Raw genomic sequence first — 20,326 nt, forward strand, 5'->3', positions numbered from 1 at the left:
TGTTGTACTTGAAGTAGGTAATGTTCATTTGTAGAGTATCAGTTATCGAAAAGAGATATTAAATTCGTAATGAAATGCATTCTTATAGTTACAAATAGTTTGCAAAGATCTAATTATGAATGCTCAGTTTTGCAGCATTGCTTGCGGAATGCTCAGCCTTGACCGTAACTCTCGTGGTCAATGTACCGTAAAATTGTTTTGTCAATATTAATTTATACTATTGTGTGTGATAGAACAAAATAACGGTTTCACAAAGTTGAATGTAGTCGATAATAATTCGGGTTTCTTAAACATGAATGATGATTGAAAGGAAAAGTGTTTAATTCTACAACAGCTGTATCTCTAATATACCTATTGTAATCAACAATCGCGTTTAAAATCCGTTACAAAGTCTTTAATGTATAAAACACAAAAAAAATCTGTCTACAATCAAACAAAATACAGACATACCAGATATTTTTAATGTCGTAGATTTTAAAATCGTGGCGAAAAGCTATTTCCTTTTCTAACTGTATACTTTTTGTGGTTCTTTGCTAGATGATGTGGTTTTAAAGTACAAGTCAGTAGTGGGCGTATCTAATTGAGTTGTAAAGAAACAATGTCTAGTATATATTTGAATCTAATCATGCTCATCAATGTATATTATTTTATAAAGTTGCGAGGTTTTAGAAACTGTTTTTGTTTTTAATTTTAAAGTACCTATGGATGTTAAAATGAATATGAGTCATAGCTCATAGCTTGCAGTCACTTATTAGCATATAACTTTTACAACATAAGATGCTTATTTTCACCAAAGTTTGACGCTCTTTCGAAAGCTACTTACCACAACATTGCGCTCATAAAATAGCTTCGATCGTAAAATATTTGATTATACACGACACTTGTGATGGAGAAAATGTCAATTTGTATACTAGAATTTTTTATTATATAGTGATGTGTTGATAATATTGCATAAAGAAAGTAGATAAAAATATTCCATTGTACATCTTTTAGGTGTAAATTATTGAATTTAAAAGGAGACAGAAGAATTATTTAACATTTCTCTGATACCAGTTTTGTTATATTTTTGTATAGTTATGAAAACGAGAAAATAATTTGTCACAATTTTGTCGCTCTACATCTCTATAAGCTCTACATAAAGCGTGCTTTATCTTTCGTCGCCAGTTTCTTTTGCTAATTTAAAAAATGGAAAACAAAATGTCACGGAAGAAAACAACTCATGCTAAGTTCACTAACACTTAGAGTCTACTAGTGATGTACTTAGTGAGGTACTTATGATCAATTCTACGTACGTCACATATTTTGAATCTTCAATGAGATGACAGTTATAAATATTACAGAAAAGCCTCGGCTTTACTTGGGTTGATTCGATAAAAAATTTACCTATGTCTTGAATAGTGTTCCTTTTTGTTAGGGAAAGAATTTTCATGATCAGTACTTCCGTAGATTACCCAGCCTAACATAATATAAAGTTTAACTCTATATTCTATTGTTGTTCTTCTAATCTTAGTGCCTATATATACTTATATATATTATTGATTGTGATTATAATATCATGCCTTTCTTACCTTCATACCTCATGATCTATTTTTATATTTACTTCTTCTTGTACATCGAATAGGTACTACCTACCAACCTACTCGAATAATATTATGTACTACCTAGGTACTACATTTTCATATCATAGCTTTCTCGAACAAGATTCCAATTATTTGTAAAAGAGGTCACACTATCATAAACGATCCCTTTCTATTCACATAATAAAGAAATATGTCAATAATCGTTGACAATGGTTGTATTACAAATACACATCTTTAAAAATAAACTGCCTTTCCAATGTAACGGAACTCATGATAAATAAGAGGTAAATATATAAAATTAAAGTGTGTTAATCTATGCGGCTGCGCATAAAGCACTCATAAAATGAGGTTGAATATGCAGGTGTCAATAAACTCTGATAATTTTCAAACAATGAGTACCAATAAGGTACTTAATTTATCAATAATTGTAAATGGCAGAAGGCCTTTATGGAGAGAGATGGTCTAAAAATATTATGTCTCAATACATTACATACCTATTTACTTACAATAATCCTAATAAAATATATCAAAAGCCAAAACACAATAATTTCATAAACAATATATGTCTTTATTGAAAACTAATTCAATATGTACACAATACATTCAATACAGTTAAATTAAATTGTAAATACAATACCGGAACCATTTTCACATCATAATCAGCTGCTAATTGATAAATACCTATTATTGGTCCATATTCCATAATTATTATTGACTGCCTCTAGAATATAATTAAGATATTTATTTTGTACTATAAAACATTAGTTAAGTCTTGCACAAATAATAATTAACATCAAAAATTATTGTATTTTTCATTTTGTGTATAAAATCTAAAAAAAAAGACATTGCAAATTTTTGTTTTGTAAGTTAAATAATACAGATTTAATTTACGAAAATTATTTAAAGTAAACGGTTTAACTAAACCGCTTTAATAAAACTAGCTTAAAAGTCTAAAGTAACGTTGGTAAATCAGTATAATAAATTAGTTAACTATACCTTCCCTTAATCCATCTACAAGTGAACATCACAAACATACATAAATCTAAATGTAACCCTCCAAAATGTAACCAATACACCGGGCATAGTATAAAGAGAGCAGTAGGCCAACTCCCGGCGTTTAGGAGCGCACGGCTTAGCTCGCGAGGCGCAGGGTTGTCACATGTCACATTGATATTTTAAATTTTTGTATAAACAAATACCGACCGCTCACAGCAGATCACAAATCACAAGTTAACTTACTTTTCTCTTTTTACTATGCACCGGGCTTATTGAGCAAGAATTCAACAACAGCATCAACAATTTCAAAGCTTTTTATTACCAAATCCCTATAATATCGGCTTCAACCGCAACCATACAACGTTGTCTATAACACGAGCGAAGTTATAATCCACCACATGCAGTTTCTCAGGAGTAGCTTCGCAGGGTTCAATATTAAAGTTCTTCAGAATAATGTTGGCCACTTTCTGAATAATATCCATCGCCAATTCTTCGCCTGGAAGTTAAATTTTATATAAATTCGACTGGAACTATACAAACAGGAAAGAAAGATCGGTTATTGGTATTTTGATACTTAATTTTTATATTATTTGAAACGTTTACTTTAGTAGCTATTTTAAATGATAGCAAAATTTGTAATGCATGCACTTATTGTTTAAGACTGTAAATTTGTTACAAAATTAGCAAATAATCGCATAATAATTGTTTTATGTTACTTTCAAAGAAATCACAAATTCTTGAAGAGAAAACCCAAAAGAATGTTAAAATTGGTGTAATTATTACTGTATTCACGTCATGCTTAAGGCCTTTTAATCAACAAACAAATTTACCTAGGTACTTTAACAAGAGAACTGAGCCATAAGGTACCAATTCCACCAAACTCACCAAACTGCATGTGAAATAAATAAAATAATAATGTTAATGTATCCTTTCTTTCCTTTACATGTTATCCTATACAATCCTTTAGAAAATCCTGAGGAAAAGCTTTGAAGAAGGTTGAAGGTATAATTTATTTGTTTCTTAACATTTTAACATAAAATATACTAAGGAAGTAAACATAAATGTAAGAGAAAAAGAACTGAGGCTATTTTGCATTAAAATAGGCAGTAGAAATAATTATCAAAAGATGAGAAACTTACCAATACATTTTCTCGGTCCTAAACCGAAAGGTAAAAAGGATGAGGATTCTCCAATGTTTTCAAATCTCTCCGGTTTAAAAGAGAGACCGTCTTTGAAATTATTTTCATCTTTATGAATAGCTTCTATTGGTACTGATATTGTCAGTCCTTTATCAACTAGAAAATCGTTTTTAGTAAACGTATACATCTTCATACATTTGCGATTAATTATTGAGTATGGTGGATGAAGTCTTACTGTCTCCTTGATTGCCGAATTTAAGGCAGAGTTATTCCTTCTAGCCTTTTCTTGAATTTGCGGATGTTTAGCCAATTCATATAGGAGAGAAGTCAAAACTTTCAAGCAAGGCGCATATCCCTCGCTTATAAATAAAGACAATATTGAGAAAGCTTCGTCTTCGGCTGAATCTTTATTCAGTTTTGTTTTGGAGTTTTTAACTTCATACGGGGAAATCATTTCAGCTTTTTTCACGTCGTTGTATAATTTTGTATCTTTTATTACATTCCGGTACTTGTTATATAATTTTGAAAACGGTGTACTCAAATTAAACAGTACGTATACGGAAGGGAATATATCTTTCAAATAACTTTTCAGTTTATCCTGCAATGTACGCTGTTCAAACTCCTTCCTCAAACATGTTATAATAGATCCTTCAACATTATTACCGATGAGTAAATCTTTAAAAACAATATCCAATAACTCAGACAATAACTGTTGAACGTTCGTATCTCCATTGATTCCGGACAAACAGTCATGTAAGCCGTCTTGGATATCTACGCTCTTATTCAACACTGATTCTAATCTGCTACGAAGTAGAGTCCACTTTTCACCTTCAGCATAAAACAGATTGTTTCGTAAACAAACATCCCTGGATTTGTCCAGCCCGAGGCCTCGACAATGGAAATTCGAGAAATCCGTTGATAGAATTTTCCTTACTGCATCTGGATCCTTTACAATCAAATCTGGGATTCTGCTTTTGATACAACCCACAAACTTGTCTTTGGGATAAAGGCTGTATAGATGATTCACTTCGTCAGTCGTGCTCCTTAGCCCGAGAACCCGGTGGTAATCGCTTCCGAAAAAGGGGAGTGACATTTTGTAGGGCACATGGCGTATGTACCAATAGCTGAAGAACTTTGTCACATAATCGAATATCAACGCAAATATTAATACGAGAAGTATGAATAAGTTTAAGAGGAAACTTTCGAAAAACATTGCGTTCGAGCTTGTCTGATCTTCAATGGGAACTGAGTGAAGATTCAACGTCAGTAGGTCATAGTAACGGTTCAAAGAGGCTGTACACCTCTTGTACAGGTATTTTAAACTAAAACGAATATGGTATACACCAATTTGACTCTTGCATGGTTACAATAAGAGTGAAATGCATTTAACTCGATAATAATAATTGATGTGATATTTACACGTGTTCGGTTAAATGGTAATGGCAGTGAACTTACTGTTTAACTTTGTTTATCTATAAGTTTGTGGTTCTTGAAACCTGTTTAAATGCAGCGTGCAACTTATTTCTTAAAATTTTCGCCCAAAATAATATGTATTATCTATACATTGTGTTTTTAGTGTTTAATAATATTCAATCTTACGGAACCAACATATTATAATTTTGCTAATCATCAGGTTTTCACTACGTATTTATTTTTATATTTACTTGGAGCACCAACAGCTTATACAAACAAGATATATTATGTAGCAGTTGTATACGTAGTATATTATTATTAGTCTGTGGTAGCAGTAAGGATAAATACATAAAGCCAATTATATGAATTAGAATATTATATTATTTTATCAAAGCTTTTTTTTATTTGCAATTTGTATTTAATTAAATTGATACACTACTTAATACTTACCTTAATAATGTTTCCTATCAAATAACATCAATACCTATTTGTATAAAATTAAGCTAAAGCAATGTTATTGTTACAAATGGATATGAACGGATTTTAATAATACTACATACTTAATAATATTATTTGTATTTAGTAATGCTTGATCAATTCGGCTATTTTTTTTAAAGGAAGGTAGGTTTCTGTGCAAAGAAATCACGAAAAAGGGATCTGAGGCAGAACAACGTCTACTGGAGGCATAATATGACTGGAGCAGCTAATTCACAATATAATTTTATTATTGTTTATTGAAAATAACTAATTTTGTTAGTATTATAATTATTTAACTAACTACTTAATATAATATAGTAGTTATAATTTTTTTTATAATATTTTTTTCCAAGAAACGGGCTTTCGCACCTATTATAATAATAATTGTACCTAAGTCCTAACACAGACTATAATAATAATAATATACTGCGGTCCTAATAAACTACTTTTAATTTAAGCGCAGCGCCCTCTTTTGATGTTTATCAAAACTACTGTCGTTCTTCAATTTACTTTCTTACACTTGTTATTATTAATGCCAATAGATGGCTCTGATACGAAAATTTATTTTTGATTTAAGCGCCATCTGTTGCCCAATCATGTAACTACGGTAATATAGACATTTTATAAATAGCTCATACTTTAAAATATGCCTCAGAGATGGCAGTTTAATTAAAATACAAATTCCTTCAGAAACGGCTGTTTTTGAACTACTTACTTATTCTGCAAAAAACCGGAAGGAAGTTAGCGCGGAAAGTTTTTTTTTTTTAATTATTAATATCTCAAAAAATTGCTCCTTAAATGCTCCATCAGAATCAGTAATTGCTCCACTTCTATAATTATTAGTTTATTTATAATTAATTTAAAAAAAAATCCAAATACTGAAAACTTGATTTCCCTATAGAATGAAAAATATTCACTTTTCATAAAAAATTTTTTTGCAAAAAAATTGCTCCTTAAATGCTCCATCAGAATCAGTAATTGCTCCACTTCTATAATTATTAGTTTATTTATAATTAATTAAAAAAAAAATCCAAATACTGAAAACTTGATTTCCCTATAGAATGAAAAATATTCACTTTTCATAAAAAATTTTTTTGCAAAAAAATTGCTCCTTAAATGCTCCATCAGAATCAGTAATTGCTCCACTTCTATAATTATTAGTTTATTTATAATTAATTTTTTAAAAAATCCAAATACTGAAAACTTGATTTCCCTATAGAATGAAAAATATTCACTTTTCATAAAAAATTTTTTTGCAAAAAAATTGCTCCTTAAATGCTCCATCAGAATCAGTAATTGCTCCACTTCTATAATTATTAGTTTATTTATAATTAATTTAAAAAAAATCCAAATACTGAAAACTTGATTTCCCTATAGAATGAAAAATATTCACTTTTCATAAAAAATTTTTTTGCAAAAAAATTGCTCCTTAAATGCTCCATCAGAATCAGTAATTGCTCCACTTCTATAATTATTAGTTTATTTATAATTAATTTTTAAAAAAATCCAAATACTGAAAACTTGATTTCCCTATAGAATGAAAAATATTCACTTTTCATAAAAAATTTTTTTGCAAAAAAATTGCTCCTTAAATGCTCCATCAGAATCAGTAATTGCTCCACTTCTATAATTATTAGTTTATTTATAATTAATTTTTAAAAAAATCCAAATACTGAAAACTTGATTTCCCTATAGAATGAAAAATATTCACTTTTCATAAAAAAATTTTTTCCAAAAAAATTGCTCCCGATTTGCTCTATCAATTACAAAAAAAATTATTTAATTTTGATAATTTTTACAATAATTAACTGAAAAACTATGTTTGCATAGTAAACTACTGCGCTGTGACGTCATCAATTATTGTCGTTGCGACGCATAAGGGCCATATTTACATGTATCAGCACTGCAGCGATATGTATAGACCTTAATGTTTATGTTTTCTTATTTATATTATTCACTAGATTTCCGCCCGCGGCTTCGCCCGCGTTTTCAAAGGAAAACCCGCATAGGTAGTTCCCGCTAACGCAAACGATAGCAACTTGACACCGAAAGATGAAACAAACGACTGAAACACAAATTAATTGATAATTACTTGAAGTTTTAATAATACGAATAAACGTACGAGTTTAGGGATGGGTAGGGAAATGTTTATAAAAATACCTATAATAAGAATGATTTAAATAGGTACATAATAATATCTGTTCCTTGAAATTTTGCTAGATGAAAACTCAATAATTAAAATATGGCGCCTAGACATTCTTAGAGTATAATTAATAGCAACATAAGGTAAGTACTAAGTATTAAATAATAATATTATTATTCCCAGCATAAAACTTATTAATGTCATTTTAAGGTAATTAATCATATTAAATAGTTGCTCTTTTAAAATCATGTCAATATTACATAATCTGTAACTTATATCTAACTTCATAATATATCATTTTCATCTTCCATATATTCCTTAATGCTATAATAGGCTCTCTGAACTAATATATTTTTTACATGAGTTTTACCTGAATTTAGCACTACCAAACTCTTTAATACAATGTGGAATTCTGTTGTAAAAGCGTATACCTAGACCCATAAATGAATTTTTAACTTTGGCTAACCGGTCAAATGGCATTTCAATTTTATTTCTGTTCCTTGTGCCATAACAGTGTTTATCTCCTACTCTTGTGTGTAAGTCGGCGTTTTTGTGTACATGCAAAATATTATTAAATATATACTGTGATGGTACAGTAAGGATACCAGTATTCTTAAAGAGATCTCTTAGCGAGTCCCAAGCACGTAAATTATATATAGAGCGAATGGCTCTTTTCTGTAAGATAAATATAGTTTCTATATCTGCTGCCCTGCCCCATAGTAGAATTCCATAGGACATCCGACATAATACTTTTTATACACCATTACAATTAATCTAATATTGATTGTGTTCATTGGTTACATTTTTAAAATCTTCGTGTTTTATAAATTTATAAAGAATAGAAAAAATTCGATCACGAGGCGGGACTCGAACCCGCATAATTTCGTGATCGAATGTTTATATTCTTTATATTTATAAATTTATATTTATAAAGCCAAAAATATCAAATTCAATCTTCGTGTTTTGTGAATTATTTAATAAATCATTTACGTGATTCTTTTTTTGTTCGATGCGGGATGGTGTCGAATTGGTCCCATAAAAATTTTATTAGGATAGGCCCAGTATTTTATTTTATGAGCATTTTTGTCTGTATTTGTAAATGTTGCAAGTGCAAGTTTGAAGTCAGTTGTTTTTAACGCAGTTATGTCTTGTATGTAAAACCTTTTGTGAAAAATAAAATTCTTTATAATTAGCACATATTTTATTATTTATACTCTAGTGAAAAATTTTCAGGTGATTATATAAAAGTAGGGCTCAATTTTTTCGCGAACCCTACTTCTAAATAATTACCACTCTTCAATAATTTAAAACTCCTTGACTGAATCCCTTCACACCCTAAAATAAAAAGTGCCTATTAATTTTTCTTATAGTAAACAGAAATTCAAATTCAATTATAAAAATACTTATTACCGATTTAATACTTTGATGATAATTGATAGTAGAAATATTTATTACTAACCTTGATATTGTTGTGGACATGATGAAATGTCTCCATATTATGTTATATGTAATATATACGATGGTATACAAAAATTATTATCATTCGAACCTGCAATCCTAACTTGAAGACTCAATAAAACAAAAATTATAATTATTTCTTATTATTCTTATCATCAGAACCCTTTAGTTTCTGTGATCTGTGATCAGAACCAAATAATTACATGATAATAATTAATAACCTTTTAAGTAATACCATCCTACTAATCTATACTTCTATACTAATATTATAAAGAGGAAAGGTTTGTATGTATGTATGTATGGTTTTCACGCATAAACTACTATACCGATTTTGATGAAATTTGGCACAGACAATCTTTAGACCCTGAGAAAGAACATAGGCTACCTTTTATTGCGAAATATGTACCACGGGCGAAGCCGGGGCGGACCGCTAGTAATATAATAAATGCGAAAGTTTGTGAGGATGTGTGTGTGTTTGTTACTCATTCACGCAAATACTACTGAACCGATTACAATGAAATTTAGCACACATATAGACCGTAACTTGGATTAACACATAGGATAGGTTTTATCCCGGTAATCCCACGGGAACGGGAACTATGCGGGTTTTCCTATGAAAACGCGGGCGAAGCCGCGGGCGGAAATCTAGTGAATAATATAAATAAGAAAACATAAACATTAAGGTCTATACATATCGCTGCAGTGCTGATACATGTAAATATGGCCCTTATGCGTCGCAACGACAATAATTGATGACGTCACAGCGCAGTAGTTTACTACGCAAACATAGTTTTTCAGTTAATTATTGTAAAAATTATCAAAATTAAATAATTTTTTTTGTAATTGATAGAGCAAATCGGGAGCAATTTTTTTGGGAAAAGTTTTTTTATGAAAAGTGAATATTTTTCATTCTATAGGGAAATCAAGTTTTCAGTATTTGGATTTTTTTTTAAATTAATTATAAATAAACTAATAATTATAGAAGTGGAGCAATTACAGATTCTGATGGAGCATTTAAGGAGCAATTTTTTGAGATATTAATAATAATAAAAAAAAAACTTTCCGCGCTAACTTCCTTCCGGTCTGCAAAAATGTAAATAAACTCATAAAAAGTGAATAATGTTTTACTTTTTTAATGTACAATAATAATTATTATGTAGAAATATAATAGATCTAAGACATGAATAAATAATTAAAAAACGAAGAGTAAAGTAAGACTAAATAATCAAAGAGATTTATAGTTCTTATTTGTCATCTATCGATCTTATTACCATAGACATAGTGAAACAAAAGTGTAGGTATTTTTATCTACGAATACCTAGCTTAGTTAGGTACTAAAATGAAGGAATCTAAAGGATAACATAACAATTTAAACGTAATAAGTAATAACGTGCTTAGGCTGTTTGAGATTAAGTACTGAGTATTGATAGTTGAAAGATTAGGTACCTATCTCTCAGTTTTCAACTTTGTCACTACATGTAAACATCTTGCAATGGACTTTTTGAAGCAATGTAACACAAAAACACACGCCAACCAATGCACTCTAATCAAGAGAATCTCATAGATGGACAATCAGTCACTGCTTATGTCCATGCATCGTTAATTATCTAATATTAATTACTCTTGCCTATCAGTCCGTCGGGCAATACATTTTAAATAGATAAAATATTGTCGTGTGCCTTATCTGATAGAGGCCGCGATGGTACCTACCTAAATAGATCTAATGTAGGTTTTGAGTCCCGTATAATGGGCAAATTGATAATCTAATAATTTTAGTCTATAATTTAGCATGCTTTAATCTTCAAAAATATAACCGCGAAATGACTTTAAAGTTTAAATACCCTACTTACCTACCTGTATTTTTATTTTTTTAATAAAGCTATTAGTTATTAATTATTATTATAATAACCGACTTTCTGTTTCTAATTATTGCTGTCAAACGCTAATAATTAAATTGAAAGGCAAATATTAAAAAAAAAATCTAAAAACACATCTTGAATTACGTACTTGCTAATACTTATGAAAAATTTCAAGATTGTGTTGTGGTGTATTCTGGGACCTATTTTTGCTGAAAAGTAGATTATTTTTAACGATCACCATATACGAATTAAATACCAACCTGATGACTAGAACTCTTTCTAAACGATTATCAATGCATTTCGTCGATCTAATGGTATATCATAGAGGAATTTTAAAATTAATACAATGACCGAAGTATAAGATACATTTGTGTTAAAATGATAAAAGAAAAGACCTGAATGCTACTTAAAAAAACAAAAATGCAATTCAAATCACAGCACGAAACGATACACATATTTAAAAAACTAATCACATACGTTCAGTTCACGACAATAAAAATGCTCTATGATCATTCCATTCGCGGACTTAATCAACATCTAGATCGATTTCGCCCAACAAAAGATCTATAGATCACTGATCGATCTCTCACTGCGATCAAGAAAGTGGACTCTTTGAGCGCATTATTGATTTTAAATCGAGCGTGGAGTCCCATCACAAAGGGTTTGGATTGTTAAACCGCACGTGACTTGAAAGTTGATGGGTTTTTTATCAGTAAATAATATTATTATGGTATATTATATTGTGATAAAAAGCAGACCATGTTAGGTAGAAATAAATTGACGAAATTCTATTTTTTTATAAAATGCACTCTCATAAGGTATATTCATATAATATTATGGTTTTTTGAGATTGTTCTACACCTAATTACAATTGAAGTCCTCGTTAATACTATGGAAATTACGAAAATTATTTCTGTCCAGTTGTTTACACAGATAATATACCTAACAAGTAAAATAAAGAAAAATATTACCTATGTCTGTTATTATGCTTACATTCAATAAGTTTTAGTATATTCTGCGGACATCTTTAAAAAAATAGTATTTGTTCCAACACATATTTACTAGCTAATCTAGCTATGTAGCTTAAACGGAGGATTTTTTTTTAATATGATCTTGTTTTACAGAAACTTCTTAGAAACAAAATAGATTATTCTTATTGTAATATTACAGTTTAAATTGTGTTATAAAACACGTCCAAGAAATTTTTTCAGACTGTAATTTTTTTAAGCTCGTCATGTCATTTTTTGCGTGTTTGTTAATTTTAATTTTTCGTGGTTTCTAGATCATTAACGTAACTCCATAATATCAATCCGCCCTAAAAGATTCCAGCATTACAACACATACCTACATAATATTATACATAACTCCAATTTCTAGACTGGCCTGCAAAAGTTATAAACCGCCTTTCTTTCATTATCTAATTCTTTGTGCCATCGTTTTTAAGATCTGTTAGAAAATATAAATACAATAATATATTCGTAGTTTAAATTACATTCTAGTTAAAACTAAATCATCGTAGGTAGGTCAAAAAAACATTGGCGACGCATAGTCGCACCTCTGCCCGACATTACCTTAATGACTACGGCAATATCTGACCAACTTGAATAAAGTTAACTTTTTTCAGTTTAGGATGGCCACAGGTATTTGTCAAAATTATATAATGTGTCTATGATTAGCTTTGGCGGCGCTCTATGGTTTTTATTGTCCTGGTAATAAAGGATCATCTTTACGAACCTGCTTAGTTTATACGATTTTTTTTTATTTATAATATGCTTGAACAGTGACTGATTATTTTCATAATTTGAAGCACTCTGATAAAAAATAAAAAATACATCTTCCATGTATTTCTTATTTTTATTTTAATAAAGTAGCGTTTAATAGAAAAATAACAAGGCTAAGTACCAGTGTATAGAAATATAAATTTGATAGGTAAGTACAGTTTACATTATAAACAAATTTACAGTATTATCTCAAAGAAGTTTGATACACCTTTTAACAATTAACAATAATTAATAGAGTGCGAAATAAACACAATTACTGCTTTTACAAAAGACAATCCCAAAGTTTAAAAAACCTTTAAATAAAAAGTTCATTCCTATGCGATAATCCTTATCAAACCTTTCACGATTAGAGATCAAGCAGTCAAACGCACGGCTAAACAATTTACTTGATTACAACTTGCGTCAATCAACTTCTGAGATTGACATATCTTTGGTTTGACGAGCTGTGGTATATTGGGCTCTTATGTCTCATTAGGTGGGAGTTATATGTTAAAGATTGTAAAGTTTAATGTTAGAGATTGTAAAGCGTTTTATTATAATGTAAGATGTTGGTAATTGGTAATTAATAGTACATTTGGTGCCATCGTATTGCATTATTATTCTGTATCTAAATGACCTAAATTATTAGCTAAAGCAGTAAGAGGTTGATTTTTGTTTCGTTGTTATTATTTACATGATTGATATTAATTAAAGCCGAGAAAGGAAATACTAAACATTTACAACAATTTTATAAACGACTACAAAGTTCATTATACATTTTGTAAGCAAAATACCTACTTACTGAAAAAAACACATAACTACCATTTTAATAAATCATTTGACTTAATTGATACATCTACCGTAAGCGAATAAATCCAAGGACACACAGGTCAACCAAAATGAGTCACAAAGCAAAATAAAACAGTCCTCACATTGACCTTGCGACGGGTACCGTTATACTCAGCCCTTTTTTTCTTCCTAAACCTCAGGGCGCTGCTATTTCTCTGATCTTGTGAACCGCAAAAGGATCTCAGTGGAGTTCTGTAAAGGGGAATACACACTATACGTGGGACTTTCTCTTATCAATGTTATAATTTCGTCCTGAATTATGAGGTACCCTTTTAGTTGGGAACGGAATGTTTTCCTGTTCAGTGTTCTTGCACGAATTAGTTAGTTTTATTTATAATATGCTTGAACAGTGACTGATTATTTTCATAATTTGAAGCACTCTGATAAAAAATAAAAAATACATCTTCCATGTATTTCTTATTTTTATTTTAATAAAGTAGCGTTTAATAGAAAAATAACAAGGCTAAGTACCAGTGTATAGAAATATAAATTTGATAGGTAAGTACAGTTTACATTATAAACAAATTTACAGTATTATCTCAAAGAAGTTTGATACACCTTTTAACAATTAACAATAATTAATAGAGTGCGAAATAAACACAATTACTGCTTTTACAAAAGACAATCCCAAAGTTTAAAAAACCTTTAAATAAAAAGTTCATTCCTATGCGATAATCCTTATCAAACCTTTCACGATTAGAGATCAAGCAGTCAAACGCACGGCTAAACAATTTACTTGATTACAACTTGCGTCAATCAACTTCTGAGATTGACATATCTTTGGTTTGACGAGCTGTGGTATATTGGGCTCTTATGTCTCATTAGGTGGGAGTTATATGTTAAAGATTGTAAAGTTTAATGTTAGAGATTGTAAAGCGTTTTATTATAATGTAAGATGTTGGTAATTGGTAATTAATAGTACATTTGGTGCCATCGTATTGCATTATTATTCTGTATCTAAATGACCTAAATTATTAGCTAAAGCAGTAAGAGGTTGATTTTTGTTTCGTTGTTATTATTTACATGATTGATATTAATTAAAGCCGAGAAAGGAAATACTAAACATTTACAACAATTTTATAAACGACTACAAAGTTCATTATACATTTTGTAAGCAAAATACCTACTTACTGAAAAAAACACATAACTACCATTTTAATAAATCATTTGACTTAATTGATACATCTACCGTAAGCGAATAAATCCAAGGACACACAGGTCAACCAAAATGAGTCACAAAGCAAAATAAAACAGTCCTCACATTGACCTTGCGACGGGTACCGTTATACTCAGCCCTTTTTTTCTTCCTAAACCTCAGGGCGCTGCTATTTCTCTGATCTTGTGAACCGCAAAAGGATCTCAGTGGAGTTCTGTAAAGGGGAATACACACTATACGTGGGACTTTCTCTTATCAATGTTATAATTTCGTCCTGAATTATGAGGTACCCTTTTAGTTGGGAACGGAATGTTTTCCTGTTCAGTGTTCTTGCACGAATTAGTTAGTTTTTTTTTTCATTACGAATGTAGCCGTAATGAACTTTATCATGACTCTATTTTCATAAGGATTCTATTGGAACACACGAAGCCTCTGAAAAGTGTACAATATTGCATTGATGAAATGCTAACTCCGGATAAACTGCAATCCAGCTGAATACCTGTTATTTTTTAAAAATAGGTTTAAATAAAAATTGAATACGAAAAGTAGCATATTACATCAATACCTCAGGTACCTAATATAATATTTACTAAGACCTTTTCGAAATTGGGTATAAATACAAAATAAATAGCCTCAGTTTTTAATTCCCAGGCAGTGTGCATTCCCCATAAAATCGAGGCAGGACGTTATGGAGACGACAGTTTTGACTATAAATAAGTGTTGTATTGTATTCAATGTATGCCGCTACTGTGCGCTCTGTCGGCAAAACACAAAAGAATTTCGAATCTTTATTCAGCATCTTCGAATTTATCCCGTCTTTGGTCAGGACATTAGATTTTAGTACTATTTGCTGTAACGAGGGCTACCACACGTATTGTGTTGTTTTGGTTTTAATAGTTGTTATTATGAGTTGTTTTTTTTTCTAAATATTTATATTGGAATTTTTTCATTATTTTTAGTATCTATAGGTATACATATATTATATTGTGTGATATTACTGAATGTAGGTACCAGTAAAATTATTAATAGGATGAAAAAAATGTTATACAGTCCTTGCTTGTGAATTTGTAGAAAAAACGCTCTTTGTTGAACTGAGAGAGTTAGTAGGTAATAATTATGAACGATAGAAAATAGAAATGTTGTTAACATTTTCAAAAGATTTGTATGGTGACCGTTAGAATTATATTAAGTTAATTTCACAACACCAATTAACTTATAATTCTCATTTCTAAGTGTAATTTCACAATATTTTTTTTAACATACTTCTTCTGAACTACTTAATGTGGAATAACAAAACATTTGCGTTTTGTTTTTCTTCATAAAAAAGCTATCGTTTAAAGTAACCTGTGTCGGATTAAGAACGCTTCATTTGGTCCACCTTGCGACCCTTGCGACATTTTTTAGACCTCACCAGTCACCTTTAGTAAAATCTTAATATATATTACCAATAAAGGCGAAAGTTTGTAAGTATGGATGTATGGATGTTTGTTACTCTTTCACGTAAAAACTACTGAACCAATTACAATGAAATTTAGCACACATATAGAGGGTAAGTTGGATTAACACATAGCAAAGTTTTTATCCCGGAAATCCCACGGGAACGGGAACTATGCGGGTTTTCCTTTGCAAACGCGGGCGAAGCCGCGGGCGGAAATCTAGTAGTTTATAGATGCATTGCGATGGGTTTGACATGAACCTAGGTACACAATTTAACCAAACTTGTGTAGAGTTAACGGATCACAAAATATTTTTTAAACATTAGTTTAAACCTACCAGTATAAACTTTATGGAAGTATAGTAATAGACTGCAAAACAGACTGATGGATGTTTATTGTCTTCTAATAATAATTGATTACTTATATTAACTCTGTCTACTAGATATTTAACACCATATTAAGCATATTTAATATTTATACCTATTATAATCGCCGATTATGAAGTCAGAAAACCAGATTTAAAAATATTTATACAAAATCACATTTCAGATGCAATATGATAACGTAAATCGATTTTAGTAGCCGAGAGAATCACTTCAGAATTCTAGTCAATAAATTAATCTTATGAATCGATTATTATTTTAATGAACGGCTCCTGGTTTAAATAATATCCAAGGTTGCCTCCCATATCATAATTGAATCTAGTGCCTTACACCTTATTTTTTATACGGTTTCAAATTTTTCAACACGTCAGAAAGCTAAAGGAATATTAAACATTCTAATAACATTCAAATTTATTGAAAAACACATGTATCAAAAGACGATTAATTGCCACAAAAAAATGGGACTATTAAATCTAAATTACAACGAAGTGATAAGTATCTAATATTTTGCCTTGTAATTAAATGTTGTGTATTAATTGATATATAATAAACTAGCTTCCGCCCGCGACTCCGTCCGCGCGGATGTCGTCGGTCTTCGCGTGGATGGTTTATTTCTCCATTTTGAGTAACTCTGACAATGACATCTTTTAAGAAAATTTTTTAATCACATATTTGGGTTGGGTATCGATCCAGTAACACCCCCTGCTATTTATTTTTACAATGTTTTCAATGTACAGAATTGACACTTCTACAGATTTATTATAGGTATAGATTTCAGTGTGTGTGAGTGTTAAAACGACATTTTAGACTACCTACCTAGAAACATAAGCAATTATGAATATTAATCCACATCTATGACATAATATATCTACTATGAATATTTCTAACAAATATGTTTTTCAACATTTAAATGAATATACCAAATACCAGTAAAGTTCCGTTGCTAACCTAAATGGTAGCATTTTATAGCGTCCGATCCAAATCTAAAATTGGCTTTACGTTCTTTCGATATTGGTTCCCGATTCATCAACAATATATTGAGGAAACATTATGATCTCAATTTATTGATAGCCTTATAGAAAGTTTGTTTGTAACTTCTTGTGTGGTGCAATACGTAACCTTGCGGTGCTTTTTATTTTAAAGTTTACCGTACTTTAAATGAACGCTTTTCAAATAGATCTTGTATGTCACAGAATACTGTCTTGATTTCAATTTAAAAAGGATATTTGACAAGATCTTTGAAATTATAAAGGCAAGGGAAATTGAATCGAGTAAAATATTTAACTAAAATAAGAAATTCTTCAATAATTGCGGTGTTATCATTGATAATATTTATTAGATCTGAGTTTCATCAACTGACATCTTCTTATGTAAGAAGTGACCAGACTGAAAAAATATTTTATTCAGTAAAAATTTATATGAATGAAGTATTCGAATACAATCATGACATGCCTTTATAGCAATAAGGATATGCTTTCATAGGTGTGTTAATGATTGTAAGATAAGAAAACATAACTTTTTCACACAAGAGTGCAAAGTCTAAGTTGATTTGTAAAAAATACATATTTAATTATATGTTATTTTATTATTACATTATTTTCATTGATAAAATTACTGTCTTATGAGATACCGTCATTCCGATACTGACATAATTGGATTAAATTGTGATAAGATAGTAATAATTAGTTTCAAAAATCCGGCAAAATACTTGGAGAGCACGTAGGTAGACCGCGTGTACTCGTCTCGGCTCTACCTCTCCCAATAGATACACTTTTATTAGACGCAATTAAATGAATATCTTTTCATTAAATGTATTGTAAAGTTTACGATTTGTATAGAAATTTCTTTAATAAAAAATATATACATCGCAATTAGATACATAATTTTTCCGGTTTATTCAGTTTCAGATTACTAAAAATATGGATGAAATAAATTGTAGGTACACTCCTTTATTTTCTTATGGTATGGAATAATTATTATATGATAATATGTGTATCTCAAATAAAATTTTCACTGATTGTTGTTTTACCGAAATAAGATGTTTTTTAAGTATTTCTCATATTATATAGGTATATCATGAAACTTATAACCTCTATTGCTTTGTTCAAGCCACTGAATAAGAGGCAGTCGTATAATTATGAATATGACCGTCCAAATTCATTTTAAACTTTAATATTTTACGACCTCAGTTTTTCACTAAAATTGAGGCAAATTTGATGCTTACAGTAGCAACGTGAAGCCTGAGATTATAGTAATTTCATCTCGCCGAGATGGTTATTCGCCTACATTACGTCAATATCGATTTCATTAGATAACCACCGATTTAATGTCTTCTGATCATACCGGATGGGTTTTTGTTATGGATATGCTTCTTATTATAGCGTCCAACTAGAAAGGTAATTACAGTACTTGCATATATCTAGGCAAACACGTTTACGGGAGTTTAAACTTTGTGTCAATGATATTAGATGACAAATTAGCTTGGACGTTAGGAGGTAAAAAGTTGATCAGACGTAGGTGGCGAGGAATGGATTTTAAAAAAGCTGGTTCCATTTTAATGAGCCTCCATCGATTGATTGATTGAGCATTTAATTGATGTCAGTGATTATTTCGTGATACATGAACACAGGTACTTCGTGGCTTGTATGGTGCAATGTTAAATTCAAAACATGACGACTTTATTTTTATACTTATTTTATAATTATCTATATCGCTATTATGTGTTTTAATGAATTTAAGAATTATGTTTGTCTAAACAGACGGAGATATGGAAGGACTTTTGCTGCAAAAATAAATTTAAGAGGACATGAATGAAGCGAGTATTGCCGATCAAGAGCTGATAGTCTCTATAAAACAATGAAATTATTATTATAATACTATTATATCAATGCTTGGTAAGTATCAAAGATTACACAATAATAATACTAAAGATTTTATCAACATTGCTTATTGAATAAATACAGAAATCGATATATTTATTTAATCCATCAAAGATAGCTTAATGAATGATTATCTAAACCGGATGAGGTTTCAAAAATATTTGATAATAAATGATAATTAGGTATATCATATTATGACAATATTTTAATCGAATCAATATTGTCAATATGATAATACAATTTTAATATTTCTTCTAACAAGTGTTCTTGACGTTTAATATTATGTCCTTAAAATCCATACTACGAATAAAAACAATTCGAGAGCGATAACTTACAACAATAAATGTGTCAAATGGTCAATAAATACCGTAAACTAACACATAGGTACATACACAAATACATAACTAGTTTATACATACATTGCCTAATCCCAAGCAAAAAATATGGAACATCGCTCAACAAATCATTAGTACAGAAATTAATTAAACTCCGAACGTTACATCAGGTTTATCTTAAAATTTAAGATCAAACTTCACTTCATTTTAATATCATATGGCTGAGCACAATCACACGTCACTCCGACAACCGACAAGTAGTATGTACGATACAGCATATCTTCAATTATCGTGCCTTACTTAAATACACGGTTACTGCTCTTACTGGTTCACCATAGATGGGGAATTATGTAGATGTGACATTATCATCATCATCAACTCCTATGTTCCAACTGTTGGGAAACGGGTATGAGGGTACAAGCCATAATTCCACCACGCTGGACAAGTGCGGGTTGGCTTTATA

General features: G+C 30.1%; 1 protein-coding gene across 1 annotated transcript; it reads right to left on the minus strand.

The window, feature by feature from the left end:
• Window positions 1–2,395: 2,395 nt before the first annotated feature.
• On the minus strand, window positions 2,396–4,981 carry LOC123693780 (cytochrome P450 6B5-like). Its single transcript, XM_045638993.1, has 2 exons — window positions 3,716–4,981; window positions 2,396–3,072 (listed from the first exon to the last, which is right to left on the minus strand). The coding sequence occupies exons 1-2, from the start codon at window positions 4,926–4,928 to the stop codon at window positions 2,906–2,908; spliced, it is 1,380 nt and encodes a 459-aa protein (XP_045494949.1). The 5' UTR covers window positions 4,929–4,981; the 3' UTR covers window positions 2,396–2,905.
• Window positions 4,982–20,326: the final 15,345 nt, after the last annotated feature.

The sequence above is a fragment of the Colias croceus genome, chromosome 8, assembly GCF_905220415.1.
Source record: "Colias croceus chromosome 8, ilColCroc2.1".
Classification (NCBI taxonomy): Eukaryota; Metazoa; Arthropoda; class Insecta; order Lepidoptera; family Pieridae; genus Colias; species Colias croceus.

Bases quoted from the DNA above. Each gene is read 5' to 3' on its own strand.
- LOC123693780 (XM_045638993.1), bottom strand. From the start codon at position 4,928: ATGTTTTTCGAAAGTTTCCTCTTAAACTTATTCATACTTCTCGTATTA. The intron at 3,073-3,715 runs GTAAGTTTCTCA...TTTAACTTCCAG, and splicing joins AGGACCGAGAAAATGTATTG to GCGAAGAATTGGCGATGGAT.